Raw genomic sequence first — 16,952 nt, 5'->3', positions numbered from 1 at the left:
TGGAGAGCACTGGGCCCTAGGGTTGATGAGGGAGAAAGCTAAACAGCCCTCAGAAAGCCCTGGCACAGAGCAGGTTGCTGAAGAGAGATCACTAGAAGACTTCTTACTCAAAGCCAGATGGTGAACATGAGACAGGGTGAGAGCTAATGCCACTCAGGGGGAAGCCAATAAGCTAATCTGCTGACATGTTCCTCGAAGCAAGCTGATGGCTTGGCTCAGAGACTTGCCTGTCCCTGGCTTTGAGCTTCAGAGCCCACAGGCCACTCATGGGTGGCCTGAGAATAGACAACCACTAGGAACAACCTCAAGTACTCATATCTTTCACACAGCAAATAGTGCAGAACACCAAGTCCAGGTCCTCCATTCTGCCAAACAGTAACCCCAACCATCTGAAAATTCCGTCCCAAATTCTCTCCCCAGCAGCCTGGGCCTCCCTGCTCTTCCTGGGCCATCTGTTGAGAGTACATAACCATATCTACATATAGCCCTCTCAGTGGAATCTTAGCCCTAGTTTGTGTGTGACATACAAAAGTTATTATAATAATGGGGAGAACTCCCTAAATGATCATCTGCTAGTTTTGCTCATTTTATATTTGATCACTTTGCAAACTCACATCCTTCCTTGAATGGGATACAGATAACACTGGGCCTAAGCAAAGGTCATTAATAGCATTTAATACCCAATATCATATTAACAGGCTCCACACCAGTCAGCACCTCTAGAATAAGAGCTGGAACACCAAGGTTCTAACCCCAGGTAAACTATACATTAGTTTGTGGGAATCTGGGCCAAATCACCTCTAAATTTCCCAATTGGGAAAATACTGCCTGTCCTGCTTTCCTCACATAGGTGTGGTGACATCAAGTAGATGATAGCCTCTGAATATGATAAATCACCATATTAAATTTCCTAGAGATTTTATGGAGAAATCAGTTCTTAATTCCATCTTCAGTGATGACCAGGGATCGTAACTGGCAAGTGCTTTATTAGAAGTCTAAATATCCATTTGTATGTGTCTGAGCCTAGCACACAGATGGTACCCAACTGTGTGAGATATGAGGATACTGCTGTATAAAAAACAATGAAGCTAAATGAAGCCTGGCAAGAGTTACAGAGGGAGAGGCAGATAAAAAGAAAAATTCCTGCCTCCAACTATGAGTCCCTGAAAAGTGTCCTCCTTCACCATCCCTCATGACTTGTTAGTTAGAGGACAAAGCTCTCACACTACAAGGTTATTCCTGGTGACGTCAAGCTGTCTTCCACCTGACTTCATGAATAGAAACCATCAACAAATACAGTTCTGAGAATGAATGTCTAATAAATTACACAAGTTAGGAACCTCCTGGCCTGGTGCCTTCACTTATTTACAAAATATACCAGTTACAGGAAGCATATTTTTAAAAAATTACTAATTTCTAAAGCTAAGAGGCCATTCTCCAAGCCCTGTTTACCCTAAAAGCACAACGCTAACATGCCCAAACTCTGCAGGCTTAATAGTTTTTGTAGCAGTGTCTGAAATTTGAGTCGTCACCAAGACTGTCTTAAAACATATTGATCTAAAACCTATGGTAACCTGTGCAACTTGAACAATGAACACTATGCTACCCTCACTCCTCAAACCTGGACTTCCACAATAGCTTTCCCTGCTCATGTTCCAAGACTTAGTTAAAAGTAATGCATAATTAGGAAAACCAAGTCCAGGTCCTCCATACCAGGTATAGTAATGTGTCTTCTAAATGTTTTTCCAATAGGAAGTCATACTGTGTGTGTGTGTGTGTGTGTGTATGTATGTGAATGTATACATATGTATATATACACATATATAATAATGTGTGGATATGTATATATGTATAGATATGGTATTTCCCCACCCCATCTGCGTTTCACAAATTTTTCAGTTTTCTGAAGTCAAACACTGTCCAAAAATATCAAGTGGATGTGGCTCAAGTGGTAGCGCACTCGCCTGGCATGCGTGCGGCCCGGGTTCGATCCTCAGCACCACATACCAACAAAGATGTTGTGTCCGCCGAGAACTAAAAAATAAATATTAAAAATTCTCTCTCTCTCCTCTCTAAAAAGAAAAAAAATAAAAAATATATAAAAAAAAGAAAATTCTAGAAATAAACAATTCCTAAATTTTAAATTGTGAACCATTCTGAGTAAACATGATGAAATATTGTGCCATTCTGCTCTGTCCTACCTGGATATGAATCATTGCTTTGTCTAGAATATTCACATCATATACAGCACTTGCCTGTTAATGTTACTTATTTATCAGATCAACTCCTGGTATCACAATGTCTCTATTAAGTAACCCATTAGACTTAATAATGGCCCACAAAATACAAGAGTTGTGAAGCTGGCAATCTGGGCATGCTAAAGAGGAGCCATAAAATGTTCCCTTTACATGAAAAAGTGAAAGTTCTTTACTTTAAAAAAAAAAAAAAATCATGCTAGGTTGCTAAGAATAAATCTGTGAAATTGTGAAGGAAAAAATAAATTTGTACTAGTTTTGTTGTTATTATATTCCCAAACCACGAAAGTGTGTAGTAAGTACTTAGTAAAGAAGAAGAATGCTGGCTCACACGTAAGAACCTGGCTTTGATGCCCAGTACTGAAACAAACAAAAAATACGGAGAAGGCATTCAATTTATGGGTAGAAGACATGAACAGAAAACGCTCCAAACGAAGACTGCTGCACCAGAGAGCATTAAGCCTATTGAATACTGCAGCAAGAGATCCACTCAAACTAGTGACATCTAGCCATTTACTAAGTGATGCAACTGAATGATGGTCACATAGACTCAGGAATAGATTTGGACTGAAAAAATATTTTTAAAAACTTCTGGAAGGCTGAGGATATAGTTCAGTGGTAGAATGCTTGGCTAGCAGGCACGAGGCCCTGGGTTCAATCCCCAGTACCACCAGGAAAAAAAAAAAAAAGTTACTGCAGAGGCTGTGTCTGCCAAAGAAGCTGCTGCTGCCACATTTCTAGAAGAACTCAAATTGATTTAAGGAGTAAAGCCACCACAGCAAGCCTTCAATTTTGATGAAACTGGGATCTTCTAGGAAAAAAATGCCTAATAGTCTGTATTGATAAAAGTGCAAAAGCAGCATCAGGGCATAAAACATAGGACACAGTATTATGTGACAATGCAACAGACCATATGACAAAGCCAGAAGTGTACAGAATCCACATGCTGACAAACATGAAAACAAAAATTCTATTTGTGTGTGTGTGTGTGGGGGAATCCCAGGGCCTTATGCCAGTATTATCCCTTCTATCCCTGTGAAATTTCATATCTAAAAGCTTCCAGCAACAACCAGCATAAGCAGGCAAGTACTCTACCACTGATCTATATTCTCAGTCTCAAAAATTCTATTTTGAGAGAGACTACATTCACATAGGTTTGAAATATTGTTTTGTCTTAGTTTTAATCTTTCACTGTGCCTAATTTATAAATTAAAATTTATCATAGGCATACACATATAGGAAAAAGCATGGGTGTGTGGTGTTGGGGCTGTGGTACTACTCACGGTTTCAGGCACCACTGGGGGGTTTCATCCCCCGAGGATAATGGGGACACCTGTACATGTGTCATCTATCTGTCAGAGATAGTCAGGGAGACCCACCATAAGAAGACAAAAACAGCAAGCCATTCCTTGCTCCCTGCACTCACTCAGCAATCCATGTCATTTTGTGCCACTCACTAATTCAAGCATGAATTTAAGAATGCAAGACCCCGGGCTGGGGATGTGACTCAAGCGGTAGCCCACTGGCCTGGCATTCGTGCAGCCCAGGTTCGATCCTCAGCACCACATACAAACAAAGATGTTGTGTCCGCTGATAACTAAAAAATAAATATTAAAAAATTCTCTCTCTCTCTCATCTCTCTCTCTCTTTAAAAAAAAATTCTCTTTAAAAAAAAAAATAAGAATGTAAGACCCCTTTCACTGCCACAGATTCACTTAATACCCCAAAATGACTGATTTCTCTGATTCAAACTCAAAAAGCCTTCTTGCCTTCTGTCTCTACAAGTAACAAATTCACTTTCTTAAGGAAAGAAAAATCATTAAATACCCAGTAATAAATGCAAATTGTTGCTGCTGAATCAAACCATGTATGTAATGCTTGCCCGGTTAAATAAACATCAAACTTTGGAGTCTTACAAATTGAGAAGGATGGAGGTAAATGCTGTTATTTAAAAAGATTCCCATTCTTAGAAAGTGAAATAATAAGAGTAAGAAGCAGCATCAGAAAGCACTAAGACCAAGAGATGGGGCGACAGCCACCCCAAACACTTGGACTCCTTTCTACAGATCTCACCTTGAGAAAACCCTCAAAAGTCAAGTTGTTCCACATGAAGTCCTATTAAAGTTGAAAGTGGAGATTTTATATATATATTTCCCTTTGCTAATACCAGAATTATATTCATGGTTAAGGTCTCTTGGCCTAGGCCAAAAACTGAGCTGCCAATGTTTGACACATAGGACCATTTCCTTTTTCGTTAATGGGCCATCAACTCCTGCATAGGGTAGTCTTGCCTTCACTAATGTTACACAATCCATTTACTTCCTCTACATTAGTGACTTCAAATGCACCTTGGGGAGATACTGCAGAACAGCAAATATGGAGCCAGGCCAACTTGATGCTTGCAAAGACATAAGAAAAGAGGTAGCATCTAGAAAAAGTAAAAAAAAAAAAAAAAAAAAAAAACCTAGCAGGCATGTGTGTGAAGGGGAGTATGGGGAGATGGGACCCATCCTCTGTCAATTTGCTGAGGCAGATGGGCCCTGCTGTGAGAGCTGCCCCCTCCTGGGAAAAAAGCCAGTAGGTTGCCTCCTCTCTCCACGGTTACATATTAAGCCTGCAACTGTTTACGTTCAATCTCAGATACATTCTGTTCACCAGCTTCAGAGTTCCAAGTGCAGGTGCCCTCAGTTAATCATCCCAGCTCACTCCAGAGTCATTTCCAGCAGTGAAGGATGTTCCAGGCAGCCAGGCAGCCAGGCAGCCAGGCAGCCAGCCAGCCAGCCAGTAGCAATTTTTTTTTTTTTTTTAATTTGCACCATTCTAGTCCCCAGAGACAGGTTTTAAAGTTTGGTTTTTGTTTAAAGTACTTTCTTCAAATGTAAGGATAAAAGTCATAGGACAAATATAGAACTTTGAATTGGACAAAGAAAGACTGAATGAGAAATAAACAAACTTCTGGAGGTGGTCAGGTAGGGTGGGTCCAGAGAGTGGCAAATGGACAGAACAACAGGTTCAACACACCTTGAGGAAAGATAATATTGAAAAGGCATTGAAGGTTAACATCTGGGACAAGAAAACCAACCTCAAGTTTCTTTTGAAAAAGCTATTTACTTTTTTCCAAATATGTCTTACAGACAAGGGGTAATATGAGTCAAAAACATTCTATAGATGGAAAAATTTTAGCATCCAAAGTGCAAAGACAAAAATGACTGTGGTTTTTCTTGCCACATGAAATATTGACAGTCTTCCCTACAGCCTCATCTTATTTGTTAGCTGGGATGACAAACAGCATACTAACCTTTAGAAATAGGAATCTACTGGACAAAAAGTGGGAGGGTGAGGCATCAGAATGAATTAAACTTTAAAACAACAAACTGCCTATGACCCCAATAAAACCCAAAGCCCAGCAAGTCGCCCATCAGAAGTATCACATTCACAAGGTTGTGTCACTTCTCAAGACCTTAAGAACTAATCAATCCAAATTAAAGCTATGCATACTCCCATGACTAGTTCTGTCCTCAACCTATCCTATTTATGAAGGTTCCATGCTATAGTTTAATTCATAATGGGAAAAGGGAAATTGCAGGTTCTGAGAAGGAACCATCCTAAATTCTCTGACTAATCTTTTCTTTACCCTGTCCCCTCACTTCCTACCCGTACCAAAGAGGCAGGGTTTCTGTCATTGTCTCATGGAGATGAGTTAAATAACACTAGAGAAAAGTCATTCCAGGAGCAGCATTTGGCTTCAAGCCAAAGGGATGCCTCCTGACCCCAAAAGAACCACAATTCCATATTTCTCCTTCAACCCCTATAGGAATCTCCCATCTGAAAGTTCCCAACAACGACAGCACAAAGTGCTGATAAAATGTTACTGGAGGAGGAGAAGAGGGAGATATATATATATATAGTTTTAATAAAACCCTCATGCACAATTAAACTTGATTAAAAGCCTGGAGAATGCTAAAAGTAGTACAGAAGGCTGCAGAGCAGAGAGTACAGGTGTGCCCTTTCCTGCAGTTGGTAAATGCTGGGAAGTAACAGGCAGACGTGACTTCACTTGAGCATTGGAGAAGCAAAAAAGTTGCCTTGTCGTCCTAGGTTGGTGGCAGACTTGCTTTTGCTCCCAAATCTACACATACACACACATATTAAAAAAAAAAAAAAGAGAGAGAGAGTGAAAGAAAGAAAAAAGCATTCTATATAAAACAATGAACAATCAACCATAATATTATATAATCAACTAAAAATAGGAAACCCTAGACAACTATTTTGTTAGGTACTCTTAGTCACCTGAAATGAGAGGGGAAATAATTAATAATCTTTAGACCCTTTCTTAAGAAGGTAGTCCTATAGCTCTAATTTTACTTTTAAAATCTAGTTGCTAGCTTAAGATCTGATTTGATTTTTCTTTCAATATATTTGATATACCAGAAGAGAAGTCTAAAGAAGGAGTCATCTAATTCTGAATACCTGGGAGTGTTCTTGGTGAGGGTAGAGCGGACTCTTTGGGATAGGGAGCTGGATGACGGAGTCTTGAGAAGCTGGTGCTCAGGAGTAGTCACGGGCCCCAGTAAGCTCACTTCAAAAGAAGAATTCAGACATATTTTTAAAAGAGGAAAAAAGAAAGCACCCTTAAAGATGACCAGTTTTAAGCTGACTGCCTTCTGAAGCATTTAAGAGCTAAGGTTAGGCACAAAGCAAAGTACCACATTATTTTTGTCATAATTTTTGTAACACGTAGGTGTATCTTTTGAACTATGAAGGCAACTATTCAATAAATAGCTGGCATTCACTGCCTGAGTTGGAACATTCTCAAACTCCAAACTTCACACAAACATCTGGATATTTGGTTTTTACTTATACTAGAAGAAATAATATGCTTTCTTAAAAAGAAACTTGCAATAATGAAAAAAGTAATAATGAAAAAAAAAAAACATATCCAATGCCAGTGGGGTTGGAATGAAATCACCCTATTCATATAAAACTGTTGATAGCAACATAAACTGATAAAAGCCTTAAAAAATCAAGTTGCGGGGGCTGGGGTTGTAGCTCTATGTAAAGCACTTGACTTGCCTGGCATGTGTGAGGCATTGGGTTCGACCCTCTGCACCAAATAAAAATAAATAAAAAGGTATTGTGTCCATCTACAACTAAAAAAGAAAGAAAGAAATGAAGTTGGGAGATACACATGATGGCACATGCCTATTAACCCAGCAATTCAGGAGACTAAGGCAGGAGGATCACAAGTTCAAAGCCAGCCTCAGTAACTTAGCGAGGCCCTGAGCAACTCAGTGAGACCCTGTCTCTAGTAAAACATAAAAAAAGGCTGAGGATGTGGCTTGGTGGTTAAGCACCCCTGGGTTCAATCCCCGTTACCAAAAAAGAAAGAAATCAAGTTGGTAAAACATATCAAAAAACATAAAAAATGTTATCAAACCTTTTAATTCAGTAACCCCCACTTATAGGAATTTATCATTAGGGTATATGTATATGTTGGCTGCAGCATTATTTGTAACCATGAAAAATAATGTCACTATCTACCACAACGTGTGAGTTGCTGGCCTCAGCAGCTTAGTGAGACTCTTTTTTTAAAAAAACATTTATTTTTCAGTTATAGGTAGACACTATGTGTGTGTGTGTGTGTGTGTATTTTTTAATGTGTTGCCGAGGATCAAACCCGTGCCTCACACATGCTAGGCAAGCGCTCTACCTCTGAGCCACAACCCCAGCCCCTAGTGAGACTCTTTTTTAAAAAATTAAAAAGGGCTGGGAATATGGCTGAGTGGTAAACCACTGCTGGGTTAAATCTTTAGTACCAAAAAAACGATATATAAATAAAATAAAAGTACACAACTCACAATATGCTCACAAAATTATCACAATATGCTATGTGAAATAGGAACAAATTGTCTCTAAGCTATTATTATATCTACATTAAAAATATATATTCAAGGGCTGGGGATGTGGCTCAAGCGGTAACGCACTCGCCTGGGATGCTCGGGGTGCTGGGTTCGATCCTCAGCACCACATAAAAATAAAATAAAGATGTTGTGTCCATCGAAAACTGAAAAAATATAAAATAAATTAATTAATTTAAAAAAATATATATCCTATATATATATATATCATATATATATATATTCAAGGGCTGGGGTTGTGGCTTAGCGGTAGAGTGCTCGCCTCGCACATTCGAGACCTTGGGTTCGGATCCTCAGCACCACATACAAAAATAAACAAGTGAAATAAAGGTGTTGTGTCCAACTACAACTAAAAAATTTTAAAAAAATTATATATATATATTATATATATATTTTTTATATATAATATATATATACATATATATTCAAGCCAGGCACAGTGGTGCACGCCTATAATCCCACTGGCTTGGAAGGCTGAGGCAGGAGGATCGCAAGTTCAAAGCCAGCCTCAGCAATGTAGCAAGGTATTAACTCAGGGTACTCTGTCTCTAGATAAAATATTAAAAAAGGGTTGGAGATGTAGCTCAGGGGTTAAGCACCCCTGGGTTCAATCCTCGGTTACAGCAAACAAACACACACACACACACACACACACATACACATATATATATATATACACATACATATATATGGGGGGGAGTACATGGAAAAGTAAAAAAAAAAAATGGTACCAGTTTTCCTTTAATGTTAGAATTTTCAATATACATTTAATTTTTATTGAATAGGAATTTCAGTTATAGTAAAGACAGAGAAGAGAGCACATGACCAAAACTAAAGAGAAGCAAGTTGTTGAAGAAACACAATTTAGGCCTGACCTTTAATATCTGGTGTCTGTGGTGTTGAAAAGGCATTTGAGTTTTCAATAACATGCAGGGGATCAATGTTCTCTTGCTCCACCATCATGAACTGACTCCAGTATTCCAGGGGCAGTGAAAGCAGGCGTTCTACCACCTAGAAGTTACCAAATATGTTTTCAAACTTCCGAAAGCTTAAAGCTTACTTGTCATTATCCTCTCATGTATCGTACTACATAAGTTCATACATTTTATATGAACATACACACATAAACACAAATCCATACATACACCCGTGCCTACCTTGGGTTGACGTTTGATGTCCTGTAACATTGTCACTGGGTCTGGATTGGGCACAGCATGGGCAACAATTGTAGGACCAAAGACTTTAGCCAGATTGGTAACATCCATTTTAGTGTTTGGACTCTGAGCCACTCTAATCAAAATGAGTATTAGGTTAGGTAACTTGCTCATCCACTTAAATGCAGACCAAAATATAAATTCTACAAGAAAACAATTCACCTCTCACACTCCCTAACACCCAATCCACATTATATTCTCCTTGGAAAATTCCCTAATTCCCAGAACAAGTTTCTGCTGTACTAACCTCTGCAAGTGAATCATGAGGAAGGCTAATGTATCCCTGTTGGCCTGGGGTAGTTCACCAACAGCCTGGTACATGGCAGCTATGCTGTTATCTTCATCTGTGATTTCTATAAATGAAAAGAAAGCACCTAGAGGCCTGGACTTCTTTCCCTTGACAGCGGGCCTCCAGGTTATCGACCACAAAGTCTCATCTATACAGTAAGCTTCTGAAACTTCTGATTAGGTTCATGACTGCATCAGACTCTTCTTTCATTAAAAAGCAGGACACTGGCCAACAGCTCAATATTAGAAGTCAGAGCATTTTAAAAATCACCCTTGCAGTTAGGGAAAGTAGTTGACAAGCCATGCTAGGAAGACAGACCTAAAACCATAGTGACAATTACCAAGAAGGTACTCATGAATTCATAAGACATATTTAAGGGCCTACTACGTATGTACCAGGTTATCTTCTAAGTATTAAGGATAAAGCAAAGAAAGTCCTTACTCATGGAAGACACATTCTAATGGAAGAGTTACTCAAATAACAACTACATTTCAAGTTGTGATACATGTAGTAAAGATGGCAGGCAAGAAGTTAGAAAGTAATGGGAGCTGTTACTTGAGACTAGTGGTCAGGAAAGATGTTTCTAAGCATAATACATCTGAAGAGAGACTTCAGATGAAATAAAGGGGCAAACCACATACTTATCTAGAAAGTAGTCAAGGCTGAAACAACAAATGTGATGGACTTGAGGTGGGGAGCAAGCTTAGTACATTCTAAGATGTGTAAAAATTCAACCATCCAAAATGGTGTTGGAGACATAACTAGAAGCCAAATGCTTCTAGTTAAGGAGGGCCTTTTGGGCTATGTTAAAGATTATCGACTTCATTCTAAAGTAATGGGAAGCCAATGGAGGAAAATGAGGACAGAGGGATATCATCTAACTTAAATTTTAAAAGGACTACTCTATACTCTAGCTCATGTGTAAAGATCAGACAGTACCAGGCAAGAGTAGAAACAGGACAATCAATTAGCAGGTTCTTATCATATTCCAGGGGAAGAGTATGACAAAAGGGATAGTAGCACCTCTAATACCACTCTTGGTATCAGGAAAATGAATCAAGATGGTTCCAGTTTCTAAAGGACAACCTGACACTTGAACAAAAAATAAGAGCAATGACAAAGGCAAAAACAAACAAATAACAACAACAAAACCTATTAATACCCTATACAGAAAGGAAGAGGGGACAATCGTAGGGAATACGTACATGGTTATTCAAACTATCATGAGTATCTACTATGTTTCAGGCCCTGTACTAGGTCAAGGATAAAACAGTAAAAAAGCCCAGTTCTGGTGAAACTCACATTCAGATGTTAATATATGTATGCCCATACCTGCTGCTTCCATAAAGGCTTTGTTTAGCCTAAAGGTTAGAAGGGGTTCTTTGAGGTTTCGAAGGAAGTCTTTTAGAAGGCTACAGATGGCATGGATATCATCCACTTTGCTGAGAAGGGGTACGGTTTTCACTCTGAGGAATTTCTCTTTCAGCTCTTTTACTGTCCGATCACAGCCTGAGATCCTATACAAGCCAGTCTATTATCAAGATGAAAATTTTAGGTAAGAATCTCCTAATTATTAACACAAACAATAAATTCACCCTGTTCTAGGGTTCACTCTTACCTCAGTTAGCCCTCTCTGCTCAATTTCATTTACACAGTGGACAACAATAGAGGGAATCATTGGAGAAGTTTGGGACACAAAATCAGCCAGCATTCCCTAAAAAACAGAGTTTCCAATTATTATTTACACCATTTAGACCAACAGAGGAGAACTATGCATTTAAGAACCATTTCTATTCTACTGTCATATAGAATGCATAACTAACTAGAACAAATTAAAAAAATCACTTCTAGACTAATGCTAAATCTGGGATACATGTCAGCTTTTAAATTCCTTTTCTCAAAAAACATATTAAAACAGACTCTCAATTATTTTTTCTACCTCCAAACTAAGACTGATTTATGATCATATATACCATACTCTTGCATGAACAAATAATAAGACCACCAGCTATGACTGCCTCCATCTCTTCTCAAGGGCAGCAGAAAGCAAGCAATAACGAGATTATAGGTATGGTCTTTATTATTTTGAAAAAGAAAATCTTTTTACATTTTAATCATTCTTAGCAAAAAAATTATTTAGCACAATTCATAACTCATCATGATATAAACTCACTGTATAGGGGAGAACTCCATGATTACAGAAATACCATAAAAAACCCATAAGCACTCATAAGAACTATTAAGATTAAGAGAACAATAACATTTGATTTTCTGGGAGGTGGGTGTCAGTGTTGTTATTTTGCTTTAATTCTTACTAATATTGTTATATAATCAATTTCTAAACAATTTACTGGTAATGGTGGGGAGGAGGTGATAAGAGAATTAGTAAATCAAGAATGGACATGTGTAGCCGGTACAGTGGCACACGCCTATAATTCAGTGGCTCAGGAGGCTGAGGCAGGAAGACTGCAAGTTCAAAGCCTCAGCAACTTAGCAGAGATTTTAAGCAACTCAGCAAGATCCTGTCTCTAAATAAAATAGAAAAAAGGTCTGGGGATGTAGCTCAATGGTTAAGCACCTCTGAGTTCAATCCCCAGCACCCAAAAACTTTAAAAAAATTAAATGGACTTGAGTTAGTAATCATAAAAGAAAACTGATAGTCAGTAGTCACATTAATCTGCATATTTTTTTGGGGGGTGGGGGGTACCAGGGACTGAATCCAGGGGAAACTTACCACTGAGCTATATCCCCATCCTTTTTATTTATTTATTTATTTTTTAATTTTGAAACAGGTTCTTGTTAAGTTGCTTAGGGCCTAAGTTGCTGAAGCTGGCCTTGAACTTGTGATCCTCCTGCCTCAGCATCCTGAGTCACTGGGATAACAGGCATGTGCCACTGAACCAAGCATTGACCTGTATACTTTCGTTTATGTCTGAAATTTTCCAAAATAGGATAGGATGGAAAGAGAGTATAAAGTAAGGAAGAGGAGGAAGAAAAAAGGAGAGGGAGTAAGGAAATAGGAGTAAAGAGAGGAGGGAAGAGGAGTTTGTTTTAAAAAGGTTATTGAACAGGCAAACCCAATAGAACTTTGCTACAAGTTAACATTTTACAATTTCTATTCATTGTTCATGGAGGAAAATGTATTCAGCATCCATAATTTTAGAACAAAAACCAAAATTAAGCCTTTGAAAGGCTAAAAAAGCCACTTGAGTCATACCTCTCCAATCTTGACAGGTGTTCCTATCAGAGTAGGAATGCAAGGAAGGGGACAGCGGTCCCGACATTCTGGATGAGAAACCACACGACAATCTCGACACTTCAGAGACAGCTTGCCAAATTTTATCCGTTTCCCACACGGAACACAGGATTCAGGTTTAATAACCTAAGGATAAAACAGAACAAAAAAAAAAAAATTTATCTTCATTGTCACCAATATCTATTGAACATTTAGTATGTGCCAAACATACTTCTAAGGTCCTTATACACGCTTTTTATGTAATTTTCCAAAAAATCCAATAAAGCAGGTTTGTTTTCTTCATTTTAAGATAAGGAAACAGAAACAAAAGGAGGTTAAGTAACTTGCCTGAAGCTATCCACCTGGAAGACAGCAGTGTTTAGTAGTGGAAAGAACTTGTCTCTTGACAACTTGTCAGAAAACCTGAATGCTAAATCTGCCACTATCATATGGCTCAAACAAGTCAATTAACTCCTGTAAGGCTTGGTTGGTTTGCTTGGATTTTTATGAGGAAACCAAATGGTATAAAGTTAAAACATTTTGAAAACCTGCTATGTTTTCAAATATGGCATATGACTATAACCTCAGACTCAGGAGGCTAAGACAGGAGATCGCAAGGCCAGCCTCAGCACTTTAAGCTCTAAGCAATTTAGTGAGAATCTGTCTCAAAAAAATAAAAAGAACTGGGGATACAGCTCAGTAGTAAAGCATTCCTGGGTTCAATCCCTCGAACAGAAAAAGATGCCACATTCAAGTACAAAATTTAAGCATGTATTACTGAAAGTACAATTATTTCTAAAAAGTTGTTTTCTTTAATACAAGCCTCCATAATCAGGAGTTACCCCTGGAGATTGAGATTGGAAAGAGGAAAGGAATCTGAAATTTAACTTTATAACACTAAAGTGTTTATATTTATTCCAGTACATATTACTTTTCAATTAAAATATTAAGAGTCCTGAAAGAAAATGAAGCAATCACAGATCTACCGTCTTAGAGACAAAGTCATGCAGGCGCATCCCTCCATTACTCTGTGGTGTGCCTGAACTCTCATTCTCCGTTCTTGGCTCCAGAGGTCTACTGCTCAGGGTGGAGTCACTGTTCCAAGGTTGTAAAGTACCTAGAAAACAAGCAAATTTACACTTTGTCTTAAAAATTTGAATTTTAGCCCCACTTTTAATTTAACTGATAAACAGTAATCTGTAAGCATAACCAAAAGTGAATTCCAACAGCTCTGCCAAAGAAAAAGTTTCAAGAAAAACTAAGTTACATACAATGGCACAGATGAGGATAGCAACCTGAAGGTAAAGCATGACACAAACACATCTCTGGTTCTCAGTAGACATCAAAAAGAAACTACCCACTACAACCAACCCCTATCTCCAGGGCTTCTAAGCAAACAACTCTCTCATGATCAGAGGAGTAGAGGTAAGGGAACAGAAGGAAGGAGAAAGGAAGGGATAGGGGACGTGCTGGGACTGAATTAGAGCAAATTATATTCTATGCTTATATAATTATGTCAGAACAAATCCTAAGGGTCCGGGGTTGTGGCTTAGTGGTAGATCACTTGCCTAGCATGGGTGAGGCACTGGGTTCGATCCCCAGCACCATCTAAAAATAAAAATAAATAAAATAAAGGTATTGTGTCCATCTACAACTAAAAAAATAAAAAATAAAGACTCCTAGGCCCGGTGCAGTGACGCACATCTGTAATCCCAGCAGCTCGGGAGGCTGAGACAGGAGGATCGTGAGTTCAAAGCCAGCCTCAGCAAATGCAAGGCACTAAGCAACTCAATGAGACCCTGTCTCTAAATAAAATACAAAATAGGGCTGGGGATATGGCTCAATGGTTCAGTATCCCGAGTACAATCCCTGGTACCCAACCCCCACCCACCAAAAAAGAATCCTAATATTATGCATAACTAAAATGAACTAATTAAAAAAAGAAAAATGAAACCAATTTTCTCAAATCTTTACTAGCCGTTTTAGAGATTTGGGGTAGGGATGAGGTAATACGATTTGAACCCAGCAGTGCTCTACCACTTAACCACATCACCAGCCATTTCTTTAAATTTTTTTTAAGTTGCTGGGATTATAGGTGTGCACAACCATGCCTGGCAGTTACCAGTGGTTTTAACAGGCAATTTATTCACAACTAACAGACCTGTTTTCCTTCGGCTCCTTGTCAAATATGGCACAGTTTCAATAGTGGACACAGCTTCAATGGGCCCACCATCATTGGGAACAGTTACTGTAGTCTTTGCAACTATGGATTCATTTCCCTGCAACAAAAGTTATAATAAGAGAAGGAGGAACATAAAGATTCTAACTTTCTCTTCCACTATACCAAAGCTAAAATTTCATACTTCAAAATATAAATTTCAGTCACAGGAATATATATATGTGTGTGCAATCACAGGAATATATGTATGTGTGTGTACACATACACATAAGCAACAAAGGAGCAAACCTACAGCTGACAACTGTTTACTTAATAAGAGTAATCTGGAGGATAAGGATCTTATCACATAGGAAAGCTCTTATCAAATACATCTCAAAATAACACTGCAATGTTGAATACAGTGTTTTTAATGCTCAGGAGTACTAATCTGTGGTATGATCAAGACCACAGTTCTCTTGGCCTTACTCTTCTTACCTGGTCTACTGTGGAGCCAATGGAACGAGTTTTCTTTATAGGACCAGGGGGTCCATCAACAAACTGTCGGCTATTGGAGCGCTAGAGAGGGGATAAAGACCAAAAACCTTAGGGCCAAGTATATCTGAAGCACAGAAGATAAAATTATTCCATCAGACAAATGGATGTAAGTCCTAAGGCCCAGGGCTACAGTAAATGACAATGTGCTCTCTCTCATTGCCCATTTCTAAATGAAGAATAAGTCGTACAAACACAAAAATGCCCTCAGTGCCCTAGAAAAAGAAACAAGCTTTGGAGAAATTTAGATGACAGTGCCAGAAAAAAATAGAGCTGTAATCCTATCTAAGTACATGAAGTCTATAGAAACACATTAGGTACCCTAAACAAGCAGACACAGATAGATCTCTATATCCTATTATACACACATTTCATCTGAAGCTTATATTAGAGCACAAAGTCTCACATAAAAATTCAAATGACAACTCAAAACAAACTTAAGTATTTCCATTTCTACTGTATGAGATGCAGCCCAGACAAGTGAAATAGGACAGAATTCTGTCCCGAGTCACTTCCTCAAAGACTATTAATACCAGCCCTACAGCATAAATCCTTCAGTAATATGTGTCTAACAATGACTAGAACAAGTATCAGGAATGTGGTACCATAGCAAAATTTCTAGAGAAACACACTTGAGTTGTTACTTTTGTTACCAAAAAAAAGAAATAAAGAAAAAGAAATACCTACCCTCTTTTCTCTCTTCTTCAATTTGAAATTCTTCACCAAAGAAGAATCCCAATCCTGTTGACAATTATACTGCATTAATTTATTTCTTTGGTTAGGACTCTCCTAAAGCCATGCAAATAAATTTACAGGGAACTTTCAAGGCTTCTTGAGTCAGAATGCCTAACCTATAATTGGAGAGGGAAGGGAAGATCTCCAGTGTTGTAGCTTTAGAGCTACTTAGTACATTAATATGCTTTCTTTCAAAAACTGAAGCTGTTATAATAGAATCAGGAATCAATATCACAGAGGCATGAAAAGGTTAAAGAATCTACTGCTATAGTAATTCTTTCCAGTGCCTTGTCCGTTATTACTGATTATTTTTGTAATTAGTTTTAGAACTTACAGAATGCTAGGCACTATATTGATCATGTTAGATATGATTCTTTCCCTTAAGGGACTGCTAGTGTCTAATCAGATGTTCTATTGCTACTTAAAAAATTTGAGTTTAGCGGGCTGGGGTTGTGGCTTAGCAGTAGAGTGCTCGCCTAGCACGTGCAGGGCCCTGAGTTTGATCCTCAGCACCACATAAAAATAAATAAAATAAAGGTATTGTGTCCAACTACAACTAAAAAATAAATATATACTTTTTAAATTCGAGTTTAGTT

At 38.3% G+C, this 16,952-nt stretch overlaps 1 protein-coding gene across 1 annotated transcript in view; it reads right to left on the bottom strand.

Moving 5' to 3' along the window:
- Window positions 1-5,421: 5,421 nt before the first annotated feature.
- Racgap1 (Rac GTPase activating protein 1) overlaps window positions 5,422-16,952 on the bottom strand; it is a 30,778-nt gene continuing 19,247 nt past the window's right edge. Inside the window, exons 7-18 of the mRNA XM_026407060.2 lie at window positions 16,309-16,362; window positions 15,565-15,645; window positions 15,073-15,190; window positions 13,898-14,028; window positions 12,894-13,058; window positions 11,295-11,390; window positions 11,009-11,207; window positions 9,635-9,740; window positions 9,331-9,463; window positions 9,049-9,184; window positions 6,726-6,834; window positions 5,422-6,384 (exon numbers count right to left, since the gene is read on the bottom strand). Coding sequence (XP_026262845.1) covers window positions 6,309-6,384; window positions 6,726-6,834; window positions 9,049-9,184; window positions 9,331-9,463; window positions 9,635-9,740; window positions 11,009-11,207; window positions 11,295-11,390; window positions 12,894-13,058; window positions 13,898-14,028; window positions 15,073-15,190; window positions 15,565-15,645; window positions 16,309-16,362 — 1,404 coding nt within the window. The 3' untranslated portion in view covers window positions 5,422-6,308. The remainder of the gene's footprint in view (window positions 6,385-6,725; window positions 6,835-9,048; window positions 9,185-9,330; window positions 9,464-9,634; window positions 9,741-11,008; window positions 11,208-11,294; window positions 11,391-12,893; window positions 13,059-13,897; window positions 14,029-15,072; window positions 15,191-15,564; window positions 15,646-16,308; window positions 16,363-16,952) is intronic.

This window comes from Urocitellus parryii, chromosome 5, assembly GCF_045843805.1.
Source record: "Urocitellus parryii isolate mUroPar1 chromosome 5, mUroPar1.hap1, whole genome shotgun sequence".
Taxonomy (NCBI): domain Eukaryota; kingdom Metazoa; phylum Chordata; class Mammalia; order Rodentia; family Sciuridae; genus Urocitellus; species Urocitellus parryii.
Note: the sequence above shows the minus strand (reverse complement) of the source record. Positions and strands in the feature narration are given on the sequence as shown.